The sequence below is a fragment of the Stegodyphus dumicola genome, chromosome X2 (genome assembly GCF_044657685.1).
Source record: "Stegodyphus dumicola isolate Sdum_Otavi_A_Nest chromosome X2, ASM4465768v1".
In the NCBI taxonomy this organism is placed as follows: domain Eukaryota; kingdom Metazoa; phylum Arthropoda; class Arachnida; order Araneae; family Eresidae; genus Stegodyphus; species Stegodyphus dumicola.
In genome coordinates, this window is record NC_140781.1 from 21979126 (window position 1) to 22000242 (window position 21117).

Sequence of the window (21117 nt, forward strand, 5' to 3'; positions counted from 1 at the left end):
AACAACAAAATGTGGTAGAAGAAAACGGCCATTTGTAAAGTTGTATAGCATTGTGTAATACCTACAAAAGTATTATACAGAAATGTACTAATACGTGATAATTATTACCACATATGACATCAAATATATTATCAAATGCATCAGTTTGACGATATTGCTGTCATGTAGCCATGAAAACTATACCCATTCAAAATTTGATACATGTATTTTGTAATTACATGGAACTCATTCATCGGAGTCACACAAATACCTGAAAATTTAGAGCTGTGAAATTAAAGTATTGGTACTCTGCTGGGCTATGTTTAGTTTCATTATAGCAACACAATGCTTTGCAAATGGCTTTATCATATGGGTGTGAAAGTTCTTTTCATATGGTATAAAAGCATCTTCAGCATTACAATACTGTTGCAAGCGTACGAGTTTGTAAAAACTGAATGCACGCAGAACCAATCCTAGTTTGATCAAATTTATTTTATCAAAAGAGATAGTTCTAGAATCATCCACAAAAACAAATCAAGCAACTCTTCACAGTGTTACACAGTATAATCAGTAGTTACACTTCATACCACTAAAAACTTTGAACAAAATGCAATGCAAAGCACATCTAAAGACAGAAGCTAACCAGGAGATCTTAGTACTGCAAACTCACACAAAACTAACAATTCATAATAACTGATACTCTCGCAGGTATTATATAGTTTTCACCCAGCCGCCGAGATATTTCTAGTACTTTCTGTTTTTTGAAATTACTGGAAGGCATACGGTTTGGTTTCATTTGGCTTATTTGATTAAGGTAAAGCACACAAAGGATGCCTTTGTGGAGGACATTCTACGGGAAATGGGCTTGTATACATGTTACACATAGGAAAAACCACAAAAACGCCCATGCAGTCAGCCCATTCACCAGGACTCGAGCCCCAGACCAAATTACCAGTGTTCGGCAACTTTACCATTTGGTCGCTGGTGGGCCCTGGAAGGCATATGAGGGCAACATATGGTTACACAGCATCAATTACATTTATTCAATAACTATATTTATTACAGCTATACAGGAACTATACCAAAATGTCATCAAATGGCCGGCAACTTTTGGGGATTTCTCGCCAAATTTGATGACCAAACCGTTGCCCAAGGCCCAAGGCGTTTTGCTTCCGGAGTACCTTTGCAAATAAATGCAATAACCTCCACAACTTCGTTAAGAAAATATTGAATAATTAAGAGTGAGCATAGCTAAAGTGAGGAGTGAAAACCATTAAGGGCTTAAAAACCAGTAATGAATGAGGAGTCCACTCAAGGAACGAGAAGTTCCTTCGACTTTCAATTTCGCTAAGGAAGGGTCGAGTGACCTGTGCGATAAGAAAGATCGAAGAGATCGCAGGCAATTTCTGCACGCTTTGCGTGGATGAAATCGAGACTGTTGAAAGATAATGGGGTGAGAGGAACATTGCCTCTGGCCCCGGGAAAGGTTATGTCGTGGCTACTCTGAAAAGCAGCGGAATCGCTAATGCCTTGGGATGAGCGTGGGAAGAGAGCCGGTCCGAAGACCAAAGATGGCTGAGGGGGAGGTTCATTGTAATGTTCCTCTCCACGGTAATCTTTAGTAAAAGGCGAAAGATTAGCTCGAATAATGAAGAGAAACCGTTGCCAGCTTGGCAATATCTTGCAAAATTACGCAGACAGCCATTTACTCAATGTTAAATTGAATTTTCCCTGTATTATTTTTCTGGTATAGCATTGTTTCTTTAGACTTTCATGTTGCACAATATAAAAAAAATACAATTTCACATACATTTCACTCATATTATCTCATATTATCTATATATGTACAAAATTCATAACATTGTACACTTCCCAAGGACTGCACTTCGCGGTCAGAACAATCCCTGGACAGGATAAACAACTGAAACAAATGAACTGCTAAACCAATAAATAAATTCATAAATTTACAAACTCATATATAAATAGGACTATGGTTTTAGTATAATTCTATTTACATTATATACACTATGGGGGACTACGTATTATGGTTAGGACATAGCAAGGGCTAGAATATCGTAATAAACGACTTTAGGCTTAGAACTTGATGACTTATGGATACAAACTATGATATCGTTCATCCTCTTTAGGACTGTATAAGATGTAGGACAGTAGAAAGGTGACTGTAGTTTAGGAGAGAGTCCTTTCCCTCAAACTGTATTCCCCAACACCAAAAATTGTTGCATATGAACGAGTTCATAAAGATTGACTGCACATTGAGCCGATGCTTAATAAAATTTATTTTATCAAAGAGGCAGTTCAAAATTCTGGAACTTTCCACAAAAACAGTTATACAACTCTTCACACTGTCACAGAATACAATCAAAAGTTACACTTCAAATTACTAAGAATGTTAAGCACAACTCAATGCAAAGCGCATGCAACAGGTAATAAATAACGATTATCCTTACTATAGCTGCCAAATGATAGTAAGAATAATCATTATTTAGATAATATAAACAACACAAACTTAGTGTTTTGTTACTTAGATAACATAAAACTTATTTTAAAATCCAAGCAAAAAAACTTTAAAAAACAAATGAAAATAAAAATCTTTTGAAATTTCACTATGTTTAATAAACTTCTTTGATGTTAAAACTTTGTCCTTGCTATTTATTATTTTTATCAAAGGGATCCCAGTCATTTGATTCAAATTCTCATTTCTCCTTACTATGCTTTGATCATAATGGATCATCCTCTAAGCCACTATTCCATGTTTGCATTTGAAATCCCATACATTTAAAATGATTTTATTACAGTTTAAGTTCTACTTCTCGAACATTCATTTAAAACAAACTGACAAAAGTTATTTACTGATGAAGCTCGTGTAGTTCCAAATTTCGTCTGTTATTTTTCACTATTGTTGTTATATGAAAATTTAATTTTAAGTATGAACATAAATAGTTCAGTGAGTATACTGCCTTTTAACATTCACAAGACTATTCCAGATATACTGCTATAAACTTCACCAGAAGATAGTTATTAAATCAAAACTTTATAATCAAACTGTAGTAAATCATATTTTGTCTATGAGATGGTACCACTAATCAAGGTAAGCAAAGTGAAGTACATGTTCATCGGTTATGCCGCAGAGATGAGACAACAATCGAGCATGAAAAGAGCAGGATACAGTTGGTGCATTGATGCTGTAAATAAAATTATGTATTTCACTGTACAATCTTTGAATCCCACTCCAACGATGGTGACCCATTGCTTGTTACAGAGTAAAATTTTATAAATGTGTAATTATTTCCATAAAATAATCGAACACTCTTTCTTCATGATGGCTTTCATGGTGGTTTTCATGATGGCTGATACCAAGAGTTGTAAAGATTCTGGCTACAATTTTTGCTGATCCCGCATTATTGTTTATAATGCATAAAACGTTTCAACTAGGAAAATTGAAAATTGATATTATGGAAAGCAGGACTAAATTCAATTCACTGTTTAGCATTTTCCATCTGATGTTACCACAACTGTTTAAAACAATCTTATTAAGCACAGCAGCGAATCCTCATATTGCAGCAAATCCAAAATCAATTTAGGAAACTTAAAGTGAGCAATTTGATTGAAGACCTAGCAAACTTCTTCATGTCATGCATCAATGTGCAGAATCCTACAAAGTTCCAGATGAATTAATATTTGAACTATTTATGCAGCCTGTACCAGTGTCTCTGCAAAACATAGTGGTGGCATTTGCTCAGTAACCATTGGGCAAGGATGTAGCACCAATAATGGTAAGTACTTTTTCTGTTGTTTCCTCTAATTTCATTGAAGATTCCTTTCTTGCAGAGACAGAAAAGTCAAATATTAGAATTGATTAAATGTTTCATATTAGGAGCTATAATTGTTCTCACTACTGCTCCCAGTGGAATCATAATAGAGCTACAGACAAAACATTTGATCAGTGCTGGTATCATAGATTTGGTGCTGAAGCCCCCCCCCCAAAAAAAAATGTTAAATTGGGGGAAGGGAAACACCAGATGAGGTGGTATCGAATGCCTCACCAAAAATTTCAATTTCTCACCATCTGTTTGTCTGTGACAGATGATTGAATGTAAATTTTTTATAGGTACTGGTTTTGACTAGCGATTAACTCAGCTTTTAAGTTACAACAATAAAATACTCTAAAAATAGCATTTTCTGCAGCAAATACTTGTCCTACTAATATACAAGTATAATTCAGACACTATTTTTGGATCTTAGTCTGAGAAAGATTTTAAATGAACATGTTTAGTTGATAATATTTCTACCCTTATAACATTTTTTTAAAATTTACTACTTGATATGGTCAAACAAAAACTGATTCTCATCAGATCATAAATTTTGATTGTATTTTAAGAAACAAAAATTCCCTCCATTAAAATTGTATCTGGTAACATACTATTTACACTTTTAAAAGAATTTCCAGTAATTACTAAACCTCCTACTTCAGATCCAGAAATAAAGCATTCTGTTGTCCATTACATTCAAACCATTGGCTTTCCCATTCCTGCCAAAGTTTGCAGATTTGCACTTGATGATCTGTGAATTGCCAACTATTCAAAAAAAAAAAAAAAAAGTTGATCTTGGTCACATTTGCCTTTTTAAGAGCAATTATGCGTCATCTTTGCACATGGTCCCCCCCCCCCAAAAAGGATAGTGAAGAATGGTGACATGCTGGTGATTATCGTACTCTTAATGCCTAAGCAAATTAAAGATAAGTATGGAATTCCAAACATCTTAGATTTTACAGCAGATATTCATGGAACAAAAATTTTCTCTCACAATGATCTTATTAAAACATATTACAACATCCATATCAACCCAGAAAATGTACATAAAGCACAATCATTATATCTTTTGCTTCTTAAAAGTATCAAAATGCAATGTGGTCTATGCAATGCACCTGGTACATTTCAAAGATTAATCGATGAAGTCACTTGAAACTTTTTTTGTTTATACCTTAGTCGATGATATCTTGTTACCATCAAATTTGCAGAAGAGCATTATGAACACTTAAAATGGATTAAATCTCAATCCCACATAATGCAGTGTTTCCAACATCGAATTTTTAAGTTTCAAAATTTCTCAGTCAGGAACAGAACGAATTCCCGAACATGTACAGAGTGCATTGAAATTTCAAGAATCACCCATTATTACTTAAATCTGTATTAAGATGGCTTTTACATTCATTTAATTTTTTACTGATGTTTTGTACCAAAGGCTGTGCATATTCTAGCATTCTTAAATAAAATTTTAGAGGGAATGAAAAATTCAAAAAAAAAAAAAAAAAATCAAAGCATAATTTTAAAAAATTAAACAACAGAATGTACTTTAATGGTCATATGTAGTTCAATAGACATTCACAAAAGCCAAATATGCTCTAGCAACTGCTACACTTCTTTGTCATCCTATTCCAAATGTAAAAATATGTGTATTTGTTGATCCCAGTGATGTTACTGTCATTGGTTCACTCACATAACTAATATAAAATGCGTGGAAATCAACTACATGTCTGTCTGTTAAGCTATCAAGATGCCAAACCACAGGGTCCACCAAGGATTGCAAACTTTCCCTCATGTACACAATGGTATCTAGATTTTGTCACATGTTACAGATTTTTAGAAGGTAATAATTTCACATTATACACAGACCAAAAACTACTTATATATGATTTTAGGCAAAATCTGGATATGAGCAGCCTTCACCAATGTTTGCTATTCAGACTTTATATCTCAATTTACACTGATATTCACAACCCAATTAACAACATAGCAGCTGATGCTCTTTCTAAAGTAAAGATAAACAAAATTTCAAATTAACCCTATTTAGATTCTGAAGCTTTCGTTTCAACCAATGGAGATGTCTCAGAATTACAGCAATTGTGAACTGACAACACTATATCACTGCAACATATGATTTTTGTGCAACAATTCAGAGAAAGGATGAGCCTTGTAAAACTGTGTCTCATATCAGTTCATGATACTTCAAAGACCTACATGCATCCTCAATTAAAAATCTGCTCACATACGTTTTTGTGAGATGGTAAAATATTCCACTGTTAATCCAACCTTACACAGCACCACAAGAAGCACTGCCCAGAGATGACAAAACTATTACTGTCAGTATAAATGGAGAAGTGCATTTAACTTGACAGAGTCAAAGATGAATTTGCTTTCAATGACTTAATTGTATTTAACATCCCTGAATGAAAACAGAAGAGCATAGCACAGTAAATAGGTTCTAAGACTGTTAAACCTACTAACAGATAAGTGACAAGATCTGGTAGATGAGTAAAATTCAACAAATGTATAATCACTGAAATTAACTGAAACATTCATAAAATATTACTTCATATTTACATACTATTTGTTAATCCACATACTGCATGCATTTATTTTGCATTTTTGTTTCAATTGTGTATGCACTGTATCTTATTTAATCTTAGAATTTTGTTGTTCCCTCACTGTGAGCATTCACTGGAGGTTATTCATGTAGTAACTCATATTATGACTATGAGATGGCACCAATAATCAAGGTAAGCAAAGTACATGTTGATAGGTAGTGCTGCAGAGATGATATAACAAGCATGTAAAAAATAGAGCATGTGTGATGCTCAAGAGGTAGTAGGTATACAGTTCTTGTAACTAAAGCTGTATATTTCATGATGGAATTTTTTAACAGTTATTTGAGTTCATCACCAACTTGAACAAAATTATTAATACCAACAATTTTTAAACTAAGACATGACTATAACATGACTGAGCTTCACATAATGTAAAAAATTTTCAAATTCCTCCATCCCAATTTTACCTCTTCAGATCGATCCACTTTAGATGCCAAAACTTGCTGAGAAGAATGCTGGGGGAAAAGATCAGGAAGAGCCCCAGGTGGTCGTGAACCTGCCATTCCAATATTTGCAGGTGTGCTTTGTGATGATTCCAGACGCTGCCCATGAAGTCTACTAGCTTCTTGCGACACTGGAGAATTTTGAGGTTCCCTTAATTCTTTAGAATTATCATTCTGCACAAGAAGATGTAGAAAAATTTTGAAGTGAGGAAAATTTTATTAAAACACAAATGATTAAAAGTAGAACATTTGAAGTATAAATTGAAAACATTACAATATGGACAGCAAAAAGTTACATTATGAAAACTCAGAATTATTTGCATTGCACATTTTTTACACACTTACATATGATAGGATAAAGGAAAATATTTGGCTTCTGAGATTGTTTGGACTGGTTTGAAAGTTTTATTTTTAAAATTCCAAACCCTCAAACTTTCTTGTTTAATTTCCAGAAGGTTTGAGCTCATTTCAGAGAAAAACAGTTGAATATTTTGTTGTTCACTAGTTTATCCCTCATGCTGTCAACTAACTTCGTATTAAAAAAATTCTTTGTTCACAAGCAATTTAGTTTTTAACTTTCGGCTGAACATGGTTTGAGTCAAGCAGGGATCAAGTAAGCTGGCAACAGGGATATTATTAGCAAGTCTCAACTTTATTAAATGCTTTTTCTTGTGGTGTTCCCTACTTAAAGTTTACATTCTCATGTACAGTTTCTCTTAATGCCAGAGGGCCTGCTCTCATTATATAATTAAAGTACACTTCATTGATTTGAAATATCTAAATAGCTTTTGATGTTTTTACAGAAATATTTCAATGAAAGATGCTAGGCAAAATTGCATCTTATTAAATTTGTATCAACTAATATGTTAAATGTGCAAATTCCAGTGCTTACTTTGTTTAATGAGATATACCCAAATCCAGTATTCAGATCTAATAAAGAAAATACATTGTTACCTTTAAATTAATTCATTACATCATGTGGAGTACGAATTCGGTAGTTCTCTCTTAAAAACTTTGCTTACATCACTCTGATCAAGACACAGCTTGAGAACTGATTTGGGCTTTTTAATTATTATAAGACTTTGTATCTTGTCAGTTAGTTTATTAGCCTTAAAAACAATTTCCTTACTTTCTACTTTATACAAAGTTTTTCTTGACCTAGCCTGCAGAGTATGAGTAATCTGTCATAGTGGATGAACAACAACTGTGGGATTATGTTTCAAATTACGCTTCTACAGTTAAACAGGAAATATAACTGTACCTGTAAACACATCTCTATATTAGTTTAACAACAGCCCCTCTATACATATGGTCTTTTTAATCTCGTCAACTCTGAATTAATTCGAATCAGAAACAAGCTTTCTCTTCCCAAATGGGCTGAGACTTAACATCTATAACATAAAATTCTATTGGCATGCTTTTTTACCTATCAGTTGAACAAGTAATTAATAATTATAGTTCAAAGAGCGAAATCCGGACGTCCATTATCCGTCTAATCTAAAATCTGAACCTCAAAGCCACAAACATTTTTTTAAAATTTATATATTAATGCTTTATGAATGCGCATTTGATTTTTCCTTCCATAATAAAGCATGTGGAGATTTTCACTTAAAAATTCCGATTCTTAATTTCACTTTGGCACTACATAAAATACCTCGTCATGTAAAACAACGATGTAAGCATAAATTTGTGAGATTAATAATTTGGCTCCATAGCTGAGTATCTACTTGGCATACATCTCAAACTGAAACATTCACCTACTTTATATAGCCGACCTGGCGAGTCATTTTTTTTTATTATACAGTACAAAGTAACCCGGGCATCCATTATCCGGAATCATCCATAATCCGGACCTTAAAGCCACAAACTTACACATGTGCGTTTGATGCATGCGTCCGCTACGCATGCGCATAAAGCCAGTAAAACGTTTACCCATGCGTGCTTCCGATAGTGAAGAAAGTAACAGAGAACGTTATTGAAAACGAAAAAATTTCGATTGACAAGTTAGTCGGTATTCTCGACACAGCAATTACTGGACTTGAACAGTGGAACTTTGTAACTGAACAAGAAATTATGTCTGCTTATAGAATTAAAGAGAAAGTATTAGCACAAAAAACAAAGCAAATTAAACAACTTACATTGATAGAAATGTTTACTAAAGTAAAAACAAATAAATATTAAGCTCTTTTATTTTTTGTAAATTTTGATACCCTTTAGATCATAATTGCTCTTTATTACATAAATTATGGTTTCATATTTTTAATTCTATAATTTCCGCAGGCCATCTTAGTAGATTTAAATTGATGATCTTGAGCGCCGGCCCTAGATAAAGCCTTAAGCATATGTGGGAGTTTATTTATTTAGGACTCTGATTAGTTTGAAGGATGAGCAAGAAATAAACATAGGTATAGTAAATAACTAAACTAATACAATTCAGGCTTAATTCAGTACACAATAGGAGCAAGACAAAATTTAGCGAAACAACCTGGCTTTCGTCGCCAATCTTGTGATACACAGCCAATGATGTATAACGGACACTATGAAGCTAGGCTAAAATTATCTTTATGGATTCCAAGGCATTTCAATTAATGTAGCAGACTGTGCTGCTCCCTGATCTTCTAATTTTATCCTGTTTTTATATTTTGCAGACCGTTATTATTACGGCAATTTTATAAAAACTAAGCTTGAACTTTCAATTATGTCGAAAAGAGTTTCCAAAGAATCTACAAAGCGAAACCATGCTTTGATGTCCATTAAACAAAAAGTGCAATTGCTGCAAAAAATGGATAAAGGCATATCCGTCTCAAAATTATGCGAGGATTACGGCAAAGTCCACTGCATATGACACAAGAAAAAAGAAAAAGGAACTTCTTGAATTTTTTGTGGAAGTACCTTAAACAAGTTACATTGAAAGGAATGTTTAATAAAGAAAACAAATAAATATTAAGCTTTTTTTTTTTTTTTTTTTTTTTTGTAAATTTTGATACTTAGATCATAATTGTTCCTTATTTCATAAATTACAATTTCATATTTTTAATTGTATAATTTCTGCAACCCAGATTTAAATTGATGTACTATCCGGAAAAATCCCAAATCCGGAATCACCAAAGTCACGACCAGTCCGGATTTTGGACTTTGTACTGTATTTTCTTTGGTCGTGACATTTATTTCAAAGTTATGGTTTTCCATTTTCACCATTAAGAATATGTTATTGTAAGATATTTACTTCAGCATAAGTATTTAATTTAACGTTATTATCTAATTTAAAGGTATTAATTAACATTAAACTGCTTATTGGCTACTTGCACTACAACATGTTTACGCAGATTATCAACAAACATAATTATTTCAATATCACATCATGAGCTTTGATTGGACCACTGAGACACCCTGTTTGCAAATTACTTCTTTGCTTGCATTCAGAAAACACTTTTCGAGCAACAGGGTATTTATGCTGCTTTTTCCTTGCATTCATGTTCTGATGACACTCATTAAAACCACTTCTTTGAAGGAATTTTGTGCTCTACAGCATGTTCTTCACAGTGGTTTACAGCAGTGGCAATCTCTTTCATTTAGAGAAGGTGTTCCCTACTTGTTTTAGCAACCCGTATAATTTTGAGCATTCTTCAACTTCCAGTGCTGTTTCCTGAAGTAAATGCTCTTTTAATCTATTTTCATGCATAACCTAATGCAGTTGCATATGAATCCATCTTGTTGATCTCCAAATTCCCATGTAGACAACAACATTGTCAGTCGCTTATGATCTGCTTTTTCTGTTGGATAGGTGAAAAGCACCTGTAGCATTCAAAAAATTAAATTTTGTCATAACTGATGATAAGCATCAAATTTCTTAAAAACTTGTACATACATTGTACTTTTTGCTGTTTCCAATTGCTCAGATGTGAATGCGTTTACAGCCAATTCAAGTTTTTTTACAGTTAGGAATTAAAACAGCCTAGCAAATTTAACAGTGCACCATCTTTAGTTTTATTCGTCCAGAAATATTTTTAAGTTGGTAGCAAATAATTATCTATGCTGTGGCCATTTCAACTATTTTTCCTTCAAATTTCCAGAGTATCAGAACTCACTTGGTGGTCTGTAAACTTGCATATATGCGACAATATTATGAAAATTCAGTACAGTCAATCTTTATTCAATTTGGTTTTCACAACATTAATATAGTTTCATCCAGTTTATCCATAACACAATTCTGTAAGCTTCAGCTATGCATTAATGACAGAATTTGAATGGTTAATGAAATATGAACCATAAGCATTAGTACCTTGAACTCTTTTATATACACTAACAAACGGATAGATATAACAGACAGAATAATGGCAGTCTTTTTATAAACTCTCAATTCTCGCATCTTCGCAGTAATTAAATTTATCTGTAGCAAACTGCAACCCCCCCAGTTATGGTACTTTTCAGTCCTTCAGAAAAACAGTTAATTTCATCTAAGGGAAAATATGTGCTTTCTTGTGTTGATTAAAAAAGTGTACATAGAAAAGTACTTAACTTTATACATACAATATAAATTTTTCCCTTTGAAATAAACGGAAAATGAGTTGTTTTCAGTTTTGCATTTTTATTTTGTTTTAAAACATTTCATACACTGAAATGCAGAATTTTTCTCTCAAGGACCTCTTAGTTCTGGCCATAATAATAGAAACTAAATTACAGCGAAATTTAGTTTCTAAATAATTTTTAAATCTGCTTCACTAATTTTTTTTTTTTCCCCCTTAATAAACAGCCAAGGTAAAGTAAAATGAAGTCTTTTTTAAAAAGCGTTTACAGATAATTGGATACCATAACATTTTTTATTGAATTAAAATTTATTTTTAATGTGCAAAATTACTTTTCTTACAAAGCTGAGCTCATGGTTTGTAAGCTTTAACCTTAAAATACTCTTGTTCTTGAGTTCAGAAGTTTTCGTTGTATAAATTATTCAAATAGTTAAATCCATTTTCAACATTAAAATCAAAAGTATTGCTTTTGTGTAGATTTTATATATGTAACGATTTAATTTATTAGAAATAGTTTAAGAGTTTTACTTTTGAATAATGGTTTTGCTTCAGTATAGCAGGTATGTTTAACTAGTTCAGTAAAAATTTGCTAGCAAGTGCTTTTTTTTATTATTGATTATATTTGAGATAAAATTTGCCATCAAAATCAAGAACTAGCATTTTCACTCAACAATTCTATTGTTAAAATAGTGAGTTATCCCTTTTAAAGGGTTCAGAAATATTTTCAAATCATCTTCAGTATTATTTAATTCTTCCTGATTTCCAGTTATTCAAAATTTTAAAAATATTTGAAATTCCAGCTAAAGCTTTAGATAAAAATAATTTAAGAAACGGACTAAAGAAAATGCAATTAAGGGGTTTCATAACTTCAATTACAGGTGAAATTCCAAATATTATTTTCTAGTAAATAACAAAAATGTCTAAAATGCTCTTTAATTTATATTTCACCAACCTTTAATAGCTCTCCTTTTCCCCCCTTTGAGTCTCTTCTTTGGCATCCTAGAATCGAAAGGGCTGTAAGGGAATTAAGCAATGCTGTCTTCTCTTTAACTGCTTTTTCACTCAGCTGGGTTTAAACGAAAAGGAAAGTAAATGATTCCCCACCTGAATAGCCAGTGGCTAGTTAGAAAACTAAATGATGAAATGAAAGTGCACAAGACAAATGCCCATGCACATTTTCAAGAAATCCATTTCTCCCATACTCGGGCAAGCATGTCCATTCGTCACTGATGTTATGGCAGTACGGTTCCGGTTCTTCAACTCTTCTGTGGGAGTGGTGGTACATAAACGTCGTCTTTAATGAAACCCCACAGGAAAAAGTCACAGGGTGTTAAATCCAGTGACCATGGAGACCAGCTGAGACATGCTAAGTCGCCAGCTCCTTGACAACCAATCCAATGGGTAGGTAGAGTTTCATTCAGATAATCACGCACTTGGCAACACCATTGAAGGGGTGCCCGGTCTTGTTGAAAAATGAAGTTGTCTTTGTGTAGCCTCAGAAACAACCAGTTTTGTAACATGGCGAGATACTGCTGACCGTTAACCATGTTTCCATCAAAGGAGAATGGGCTGTACACAGATGATCGGGATATCGCTTCTATGTTATCTCAAGAAGACCTGCCTATTTCATCACTATGGGACTTAGAATTATTGGGCATCCAAGATCCTGTTGAACAAAAAACTAAAGAAGAGTCAAGAAGAGCTATTATGGTTCATTTCCAAGAAACAGTTCATCAATTAGAAAATGGTAGATACGAGGTTGATATGCCTTGGAAAATTGAGCATGCAGTCTTACCAGACAATTATGACCTATCTTTGAAAAGACTCGAATCTACTAGAAGAAGTTGGAAAAAAATCGGATATCGTGAAAATTATCATGAAGTGTTTAATGAATGGCTGCAGGAAGGAGTTATTGAAGAAGTTCCCCAAAAGGAGTTGTCTTTACCTGTTGTTCATTACCTCCCACATCGTCCAGCCATTAAGGAAACGTCCTCACTATCTTCCATGAAATTTAGTCCTGTTTTTGATGCTTCGGCAAAGCTTCCTAATCAGCCATCTTTAAATGACTGTTTAAAGACTGGAATTAATTTGACTGAAACTATTCCTTCTATTCTAACACGATTTCGCTTACATGAAATTGGTGTGATTTCAGACATCAGAAGAGCTTTTTTACAGATATCTCTATATGAAAGAGATTGAGATTTTTTATGATTTCTTTGCTATGATGATGATGGTAGAATGAAGACACTTCGTCACGCCCGTGTGGTATTTGGCATTACTTGTAGCCCATTTTTGCTGATGGCGGTTATTGACCATCATTTATCCAAAGAATCGTGGAAAGAAAAATATTCTGAAGAATTTCTTAAAAAATTACAAGACAGTTTTTATGTCGATAATTGCGTAATTAGTGTACAAAATAATAACTGCATGAGAGGTAAGTTTCTCTGTTATGGAATGGCAACGAGAGAGATTGTTGTTAAAAAAGATGGATGATCGAACTGCATTGTAACGATCATTTTGTGTATGTTGCGTATTGTAAAATGAACGTATTACACTGTGCTAAATAGTATTAAAATGCTATATATTAAAAGATCTTTCATCTGATCTAAATTTTAACAAAGGGCTCATTATTTTCTCTTAAAATCACAATGTTCACGACATATATGTTTGTAATTATATTATTTTGATCGACTCTTTTTTTCTGTATACATATACGGTTTTCGGATCTTATAATAAAATGTGCTCTGTTACTTTAATTTATTGTTCAATTATTTATTATCAATTAGTTATGTTTTAATTTAACCTTTTTTCATAAACCTTCTTTGTATAACTGAAAAAAAAAGGGGAAAAATATCAATTTCAATATAGCATATACAGTGTGGAATTTTATAAATGTGGGCTTTTGCCAATGCGCGTTTTCATCGGTGCTGGGTATTTGTTACGTGGGCAATTATCACAACGGGGTTTGTTTTGTGGGCTTTTACCACATGCACTTTTATCCACTGGGCTTTTGTCTAGTCACCAGCAATTGCAGATTGCCCAGAGAATGAAGACCTCAAAATTCTTAAATGAAATTCAATTTCCAAAATAGTATAAATTCCTATCCCAGATAGCAATAAGAAAATTTACTGTGATATCTCCAGTAATTTTTACCATCCATACATCCTAAAAAATTTCATTAAAGAATATTTTTTTTATCCCATCTTGTAATTCAGGCAACAATGAAACTGGTGACGAAAATATCCATTTGGTCTGGCAAAAACAGACTGCAACATTCTTAGCATGCCAACCAGACAAAATTCACAAATATTCTCATTCTCCTGTTGCTGAATCCAAAATTCCAAATCAACGTTTCTAGCACCTTAACATAAATTTTTTTGGCTTGCAAATGTTTTAGGTATCTGCTTATTGTCACTGATAGATTCACTCGGGTCGAAGCTGTTCCTTTGGAAGACCAAACTGCAGATTCCATTGCAAATTCCCTTGTCACAATTAGCTTTTCCAAATTTGAAATACCACAGAAAATAACAAGTGACCAAGGTTGACAGTTTGATCAAGGTCTGCTACTCTTCCGATCTTTGAGGAAATACATAGGTTTCAAAGTTAATACTATCACAGCCTATCAACCACACTCTAATGGTTTAATCAAACACGAATACTGAACTTAGAAATACAGCCTAAGATCCCACTTTCAAACATCAAATTCTTGGACTGATGTTCTATCCTTAACACTTCCTGGCATTCAGTCGGCCATTAAAGAAGATTTATATTGGTCTGCTGCTGAACTTGCAAACGGCATATTAATCTGTTTGCCTGAAGAATATTTCAGTGAATTACCAACTGCTGTGCATTCCGATTTTATACAAAAATTGCAAAGCCACATGCAAAATCTATAACCACCTCCAACAACCAGTCAGGGAAAAAAATATTTTTCGTATCTTTAATAACATAATTTCATCTTCTGTTTAAACAACTTGCACCATATTTAATGTTTTGTTAAATTTTCCAAATTGGTAGTTTCAGGTAAAATTAGAAGAATATCCATCGATGGAATGAAACCATGTTTCAAACTCCAAGATGATGTAACACCTAATCTTCTGACATGTGAAGCCAATAACTTCAAACCACTTCCTCATAACAGTGATCCTTCCAAAGACACTGACCCTAGAAACACAAGATCTGGTCAAAAAGTGAGATTTTCTGCATATTTGAAAGACTATGTGCCATCATTTGCAGTATAAAAGCGTCACCTACTCTTAATGTTATGATTTTTTTTTGCTCAAGTCGTGACAGTAAAAGTTTCGAATAAAAATAAAACATTAGAGCTTGTTTTCTAAAAATACATTAACATTTGTTCTAATCCTGCTGTCTCATTAATAAAATTACTTAAAGAAGATTGTTCTTTATAGTATACAGTTAATACATTTGTGCTTGATCAATGAATGATAGGACTGTTATTTTTCAAAGCCACAAAGACAAACACACATGGAATTATGAGATTAGGAAATCAGTTGAAGTGAAGAAGCATTCAACTTTTTTATTACGAAGAATGATATTATGTCTATGCATAGACTACTTGACTACAAAGAGTTAGCTGGTTGCTTGGCATTTTCGACACAAAACCTATGGGGGTTATACTGCGTCAAACAAATGTGTATTTTCAGAACTTTATAATAAGAAAGACAAGAACACATGTACCATTCAGTACATACTCACAAGTAGAAATTTAACAAAGTTAACACACAGATATAAAATAGCAATAAAATTAAAGCTGCAATAAAATCAAACCTAAAATTCATTTACTTCAAAAGCAATTAAAAATTGGACAATCAATTAAATTGTGTTTAAGTGTTAAAATAGTATTGCATTCAGGACATATGAGTTCAGTTTCACCCATCAATAGGTAACTTTGCATTAGCCTTGAGTGACCGATTCTTAGTCAGCTCCGTCTTCAGGTTGATTTCTAGTAAAGAATAAATGTCTTTCATATGTAATATTTTTCTTAGGAATACAATATTCTGTAAATTTTGTTTTAATTTCACTTAATTTAATTTCTTTACCCTCTTCTATAGGAAATGTATTATATATTTCAAGACCACGAATGCCTATTACATGAAGAAAAGTATTAACTCTTACCTTCTCTTCTTTATTATGTAATCCACTAGCTACTTCATATATTTCAAATGACTGAAGCCATCTCTGCCACTTCGAAGTTAGATTTCCATCAAATTTTATCGGCTCTGGTGGTTTTAAACTTTCCATTTTGAAAGCAAAATTTTCCTGACACCATATATTATTATGAGGGTACACTTTTAGCTTTTAGAAACTATTTATTTACAATCTTAGAATGTATAATCACAGAGAACCGCAATACCAGCATAGTTCTATTTTCATATCTGTATCCAAAGTGTTGCCAATTACAAGTTACTAAATATTAAATGTTACCATTCACAAATTATTAAATATTACATTATATTATTATTACATATTTTTCTATACTAAAATGACCCTCATGAATTAAATTTAACATTTCCTTTTGCATAGATAAAGGAATAATTACCCTTCCTCCTTTGAAAAATAAGTAATTTTCCATTGTGGCTCATCTCTGTAGTCCCAAAATACTTTGATTTGAGGTTCTACCTGACGTTTCCTTTCTGGCCAGCCTCTCAGAATATATTTCTTTAAGCACTGTAGTGTAGCATCACATTCACTTTCTTTCTTCAATTCATAAATTTTGTCATCAGATGCTGGAATCAGTGTACAAATTTCTGTATCTTCATCATTATCTTCTTCTGTTGTATTCAAATATGCTCTACTCAAAGTGTCTGCTATTAATAAGTCTTTCCCCTTTTTGTATCGTACATCTAGATCATATTTTTGTAAATTTAACAGCATTCTTTACAATCGCTGTGGTGCTTTAAAAAGAGGTTTCTTAGTTATGCTTTCTAATGGTCGATGATCAGTTTCAACTGTAATACGTTTGCCATATATATATTGATGAAATTTAGAACATCCAAAAGTAATAGCTAAAAGCTCTGAGCATAATTTTTCTGACTTTTTGTTAGAGCTCTGGAAGCATAAGCAATTGGTTGGTTTTCTTGTAGTAAAACAGCACCCCTTTAGAACTTGCACCTACTGAAAGTGTTACATCTTTATTAACATCATAGAATTTTAATACGGGTGCTTTTGCAATCAATTCTTTAAGTGTTTCGAAAGATTTTTGATGCTTTTCAGTCCAGTGCCAGAGAACATTTTTCTCAAGTAACTGTCTTAATGGTGCAGTAATAGTAGTTAAGTTAGGAATAAATCTGGCTAAATAATTAATCATTCCCCAAAATCTTTGTAGCGAAGGCACATCTGTAGGTTCTGGCATTTTTAACAATTGCTTCCACTTTAGAAAAATCAGGTTTTAGTCCATTTTCATTTAACTCGTGCCCTATATAATTCACATGATTAACTTTTATTTTATATTTAGCCTTATTGAACTTCAAATTATTTTCTTGTGCTCTCTGGAGTACTTTTTTAAGTCGTAGCTCATGTTCCTTTTCATTAGTTCCCCATATTAAGATATCATCTATAATACATTCAACGCCTTCTAGACCTTCTATTATCTGGCTTAATTTTCTTTCGCAAATTTCTGGAGCTGAACATATGCCAAAAGGTAATCTTTTAAATTTGTATCTGCCAAAAGGTGTATTGAATGTACACAAATTACTACTTTCTTCGTCAAGCTTGATTTGCCAAAAAGCACTATTAGCATCTAAAACAGAAAATATTTTTGCGTTAGGCATTCTAGTGACAACTTCGTCAATGGTTAACATCGGATAATGTTCTCATTTTATAGCTTTATTTAAATCTCTAGGATCTAAATATATTCTTATTTTGTTTGGTTTGACAACTGTGACCATTGAATTTACCTATTCAGTTGGTTCTCTTACTTTCTCAATAACATTTAAATTTTCCATTCTTTGTAATTCTTTCTTAAATTTATCACATACAGCTATGGGTATTTTTCTTGGAGGATGAATGACTGAAGTTACATCTTGTTTTAACTGGATTTTATATTCTCCATTCAAACAACCTAAGCCTTCAAATACATCTTTGTATTCCTCCAGTAAGACTTTAGTGTAAACAGACATTACTTTCTGAATCAAACCTAGTTGCAAACATGATTTTAATCCTAATATACGTCTTTGTCAATAACTTGGAATTCCACAACATAATTATTTTTTCCATATTGGCAGTTAAGTACTACTTTTCCTAAAGTATGCATTTGATTCCCAGAGAATGTAACTAATCTTTTACTTCTGTATCGAAACATTTAGCAATTTCACTTTGCTTTTAGAAATAACATTGCACATTGCTCCAGTATTTAACTGCAAATTTAGTTTACTTTTATTTACATTAACATCAACAGTCCATTTCTCTTCCTTGTTATCTGAATTAAGGTTTAATGTGCCAACATAAAATTCTAACTCTTCCTCAGACTCATGATTTATTAATTTAATTTGTCTATCTTTTTTTGTTTACCTTGACTGCTTCATTTTTTATTATATAGCTTTTACACTGATTCATGAAATGATTTGCCTTTTTACATTTATGACAGATTTTTCCATATGCTGGACACATTCGATATTCATGAGATGTTCCACATTTAGAACAAACTTTTGTTTATCGGTATTTACCTCTTTGTAGGTATTCTTATTATGTTTACTTAGTTTCTTTTTCACCAAGTTTAAAGCAGTTTCCTCATCTTTTATGATTTTCATTTGATGTGCACTTATTTCAGCAGATCTGCATATATCAAGAGCTTTTTCTAATGTTAATTATGTTTCATGTATCAATCTTGCTCTCTCTACATCATCTTTAATACCACAAACAATTTTATCCTTTATTAAACTATCCTTTAATTGTGCAAACTCGCATGTTCTAGCTTTATTTCGAAGGTCAGTTACGTATTCATCTATGGTTTCTGACGCGGTTTGATTTCTAGTAAAGAATAAATGTCTTTCATATGTAATTTTTTTTCTTAAAAAAAACATTATACAATATTCTGTAAATTTTGTTTTAATTTCACTTAATTTCTTTACCCTCTTCTATAGGAAATGTATTATATATTTCAATACCACGAATTCCTACTACATGAAGAAAAGTATTAACTCTTACCTTCTCTTCTTTATTATGTAATCCACTAGCTACTTCATATATTTCAAATGATTGCAGCCATCTCTGCCAATTCGAAGCTAGATTTCCATCAAATTTCATCGACTCTGGTGGTTTTAAACTTTCCATTTTGAAAGCAAAATTTTCCTGACACCATATATTATCATGAGGGTACACTTTAGCTTTTAGAAACTATTTATTTACAATCTTAGAATGTATAATCACAGAGAACTGCAATACCAGCACAGTTCTATTTTTTATATCTGTATCCAAAGTGTTGCCAATTACAAGTTACTAAATATTAAATGTTACCACTGACAAATTATTAAATATTACAAGAAGGACCTGCTCTTTTCTGCTTAGGACACATTTCAAATGTTTTATTTCAAGTTATATACTTCTTAATTTATTGGTCAACTGCACATCCCAGAACTTCTGCATTTCTTCAAAATTTTCCTCACAATCAGAGTGTTAATATCTGAATAGGGGACAGGTTGGCTGGATATTCCACAGACACATTTTGCAGCGATGTTTAGCAGTTCACTCTTTTTTATCCAACATGACCTGGTACCCAGCAGTAAAAAATCTGTTAACCTTTGATCATGAAGCTAATATTGAGCTTCAGCACTTCTACAATCAATGGATTTGTATTATTACTACACAATTTGAGAGCTTTTTAGCACACTTAGTGAGTCTGCGTAAATAATGAAATTTTTCCCATGTTGTTTACCTGTGAAGGATAGGGCTAATAGTAGTACTCTACAGTAAAGATGGTACAAGTGAGATGAAGTTTCTCCCCTCAATAGTATTCTCGCACACGAAGGCCAAGTCGATGTGATCCTGGGACTTAGACCCATCTATATATACTGCAACACAGTCATTGAAGGCCTATGTTCACAGAAAAACTGCTTGTACATGATATCACTGGTGTTATCTTTAGCTAAGTTAGGAAAATATGCTGAGAAGCTCAATGAGTGCATCTTTCCAAAGAGGTATTGACTACCGGGAGAAGGAAAGCAGTGGTAAAGATAGCGATGAAGCAAGAGGTGTAAGAGGGTGAAAAATCGGGGTAATAAATAGTGAATGTGAAAGCGAGAATGATTCCCCAGAAAAGGCAAAAAATCGGAATAGATGACATGCAGAGTCCAAAAAAATACTTTAAGGAATACCGTTTGTATTTGACAAAGAAGCCACAGGGCTACAAGTATCTTCAAATATAAAATAACCATTGGATTTCTGTGAAATTATTTTAAGAAAGCTGTAAGAAATTCCACCAAATATGCTAATATTGTCTTGAGTTACTAGTTCACCTGAGCTAAAAAAGCCTCAAGTGCAAAATAAAAAATGCCTCGAGTGCTAAAAATATGTCTCTGATGATCAAATGAAGGAAACAACATTTTCAGACATACAAAAGTTTTTATCCCACTAAGATTCTAAGATTTCATACAACTAACTCATCAAAGCATATTTGCCCTTCAGTCTTTGGCTCAATCCTATGTCTGATGGCCTGGAATAGAAAGTGAACTAGATGCAGGTTCAGCTGAACTAGCAAAGCAGGTCT

The 21117-nt window shown here is 32.8% G+C and overlaps 1 protein-coding gene and 1 pseudogene across 2 annotated transcripts in view; both read right to left on the reverse strand.

Moving 5' to 3' along the window:
* The window catches only part of LOC118190690 (serine/threonine-protein kinase mig-15-like), a 242142-nt gene that overhangs the window by 87990 nt on the left and 133035 nt on the right, over positions 1 to 21117 (reverse strand). For both annotated transcript variants that reach the window (XM_085810039.1, XM_085810040.1), the window contains exon 19: positions 6832 to 7041. In XM_085810039.1, the coding sequence (XP_085666165.1) occupies positions 6832 to 7041 (210 nt within the window). The remainder of the gene's footprint in view (positions 1 to 6831; positions 7042 to 21117) is intronic.
* LOC118190691 (U5 spliceosomal RNA) lies at positions 1537 to 1647 on the reverse strand (annotated as a pseudogene).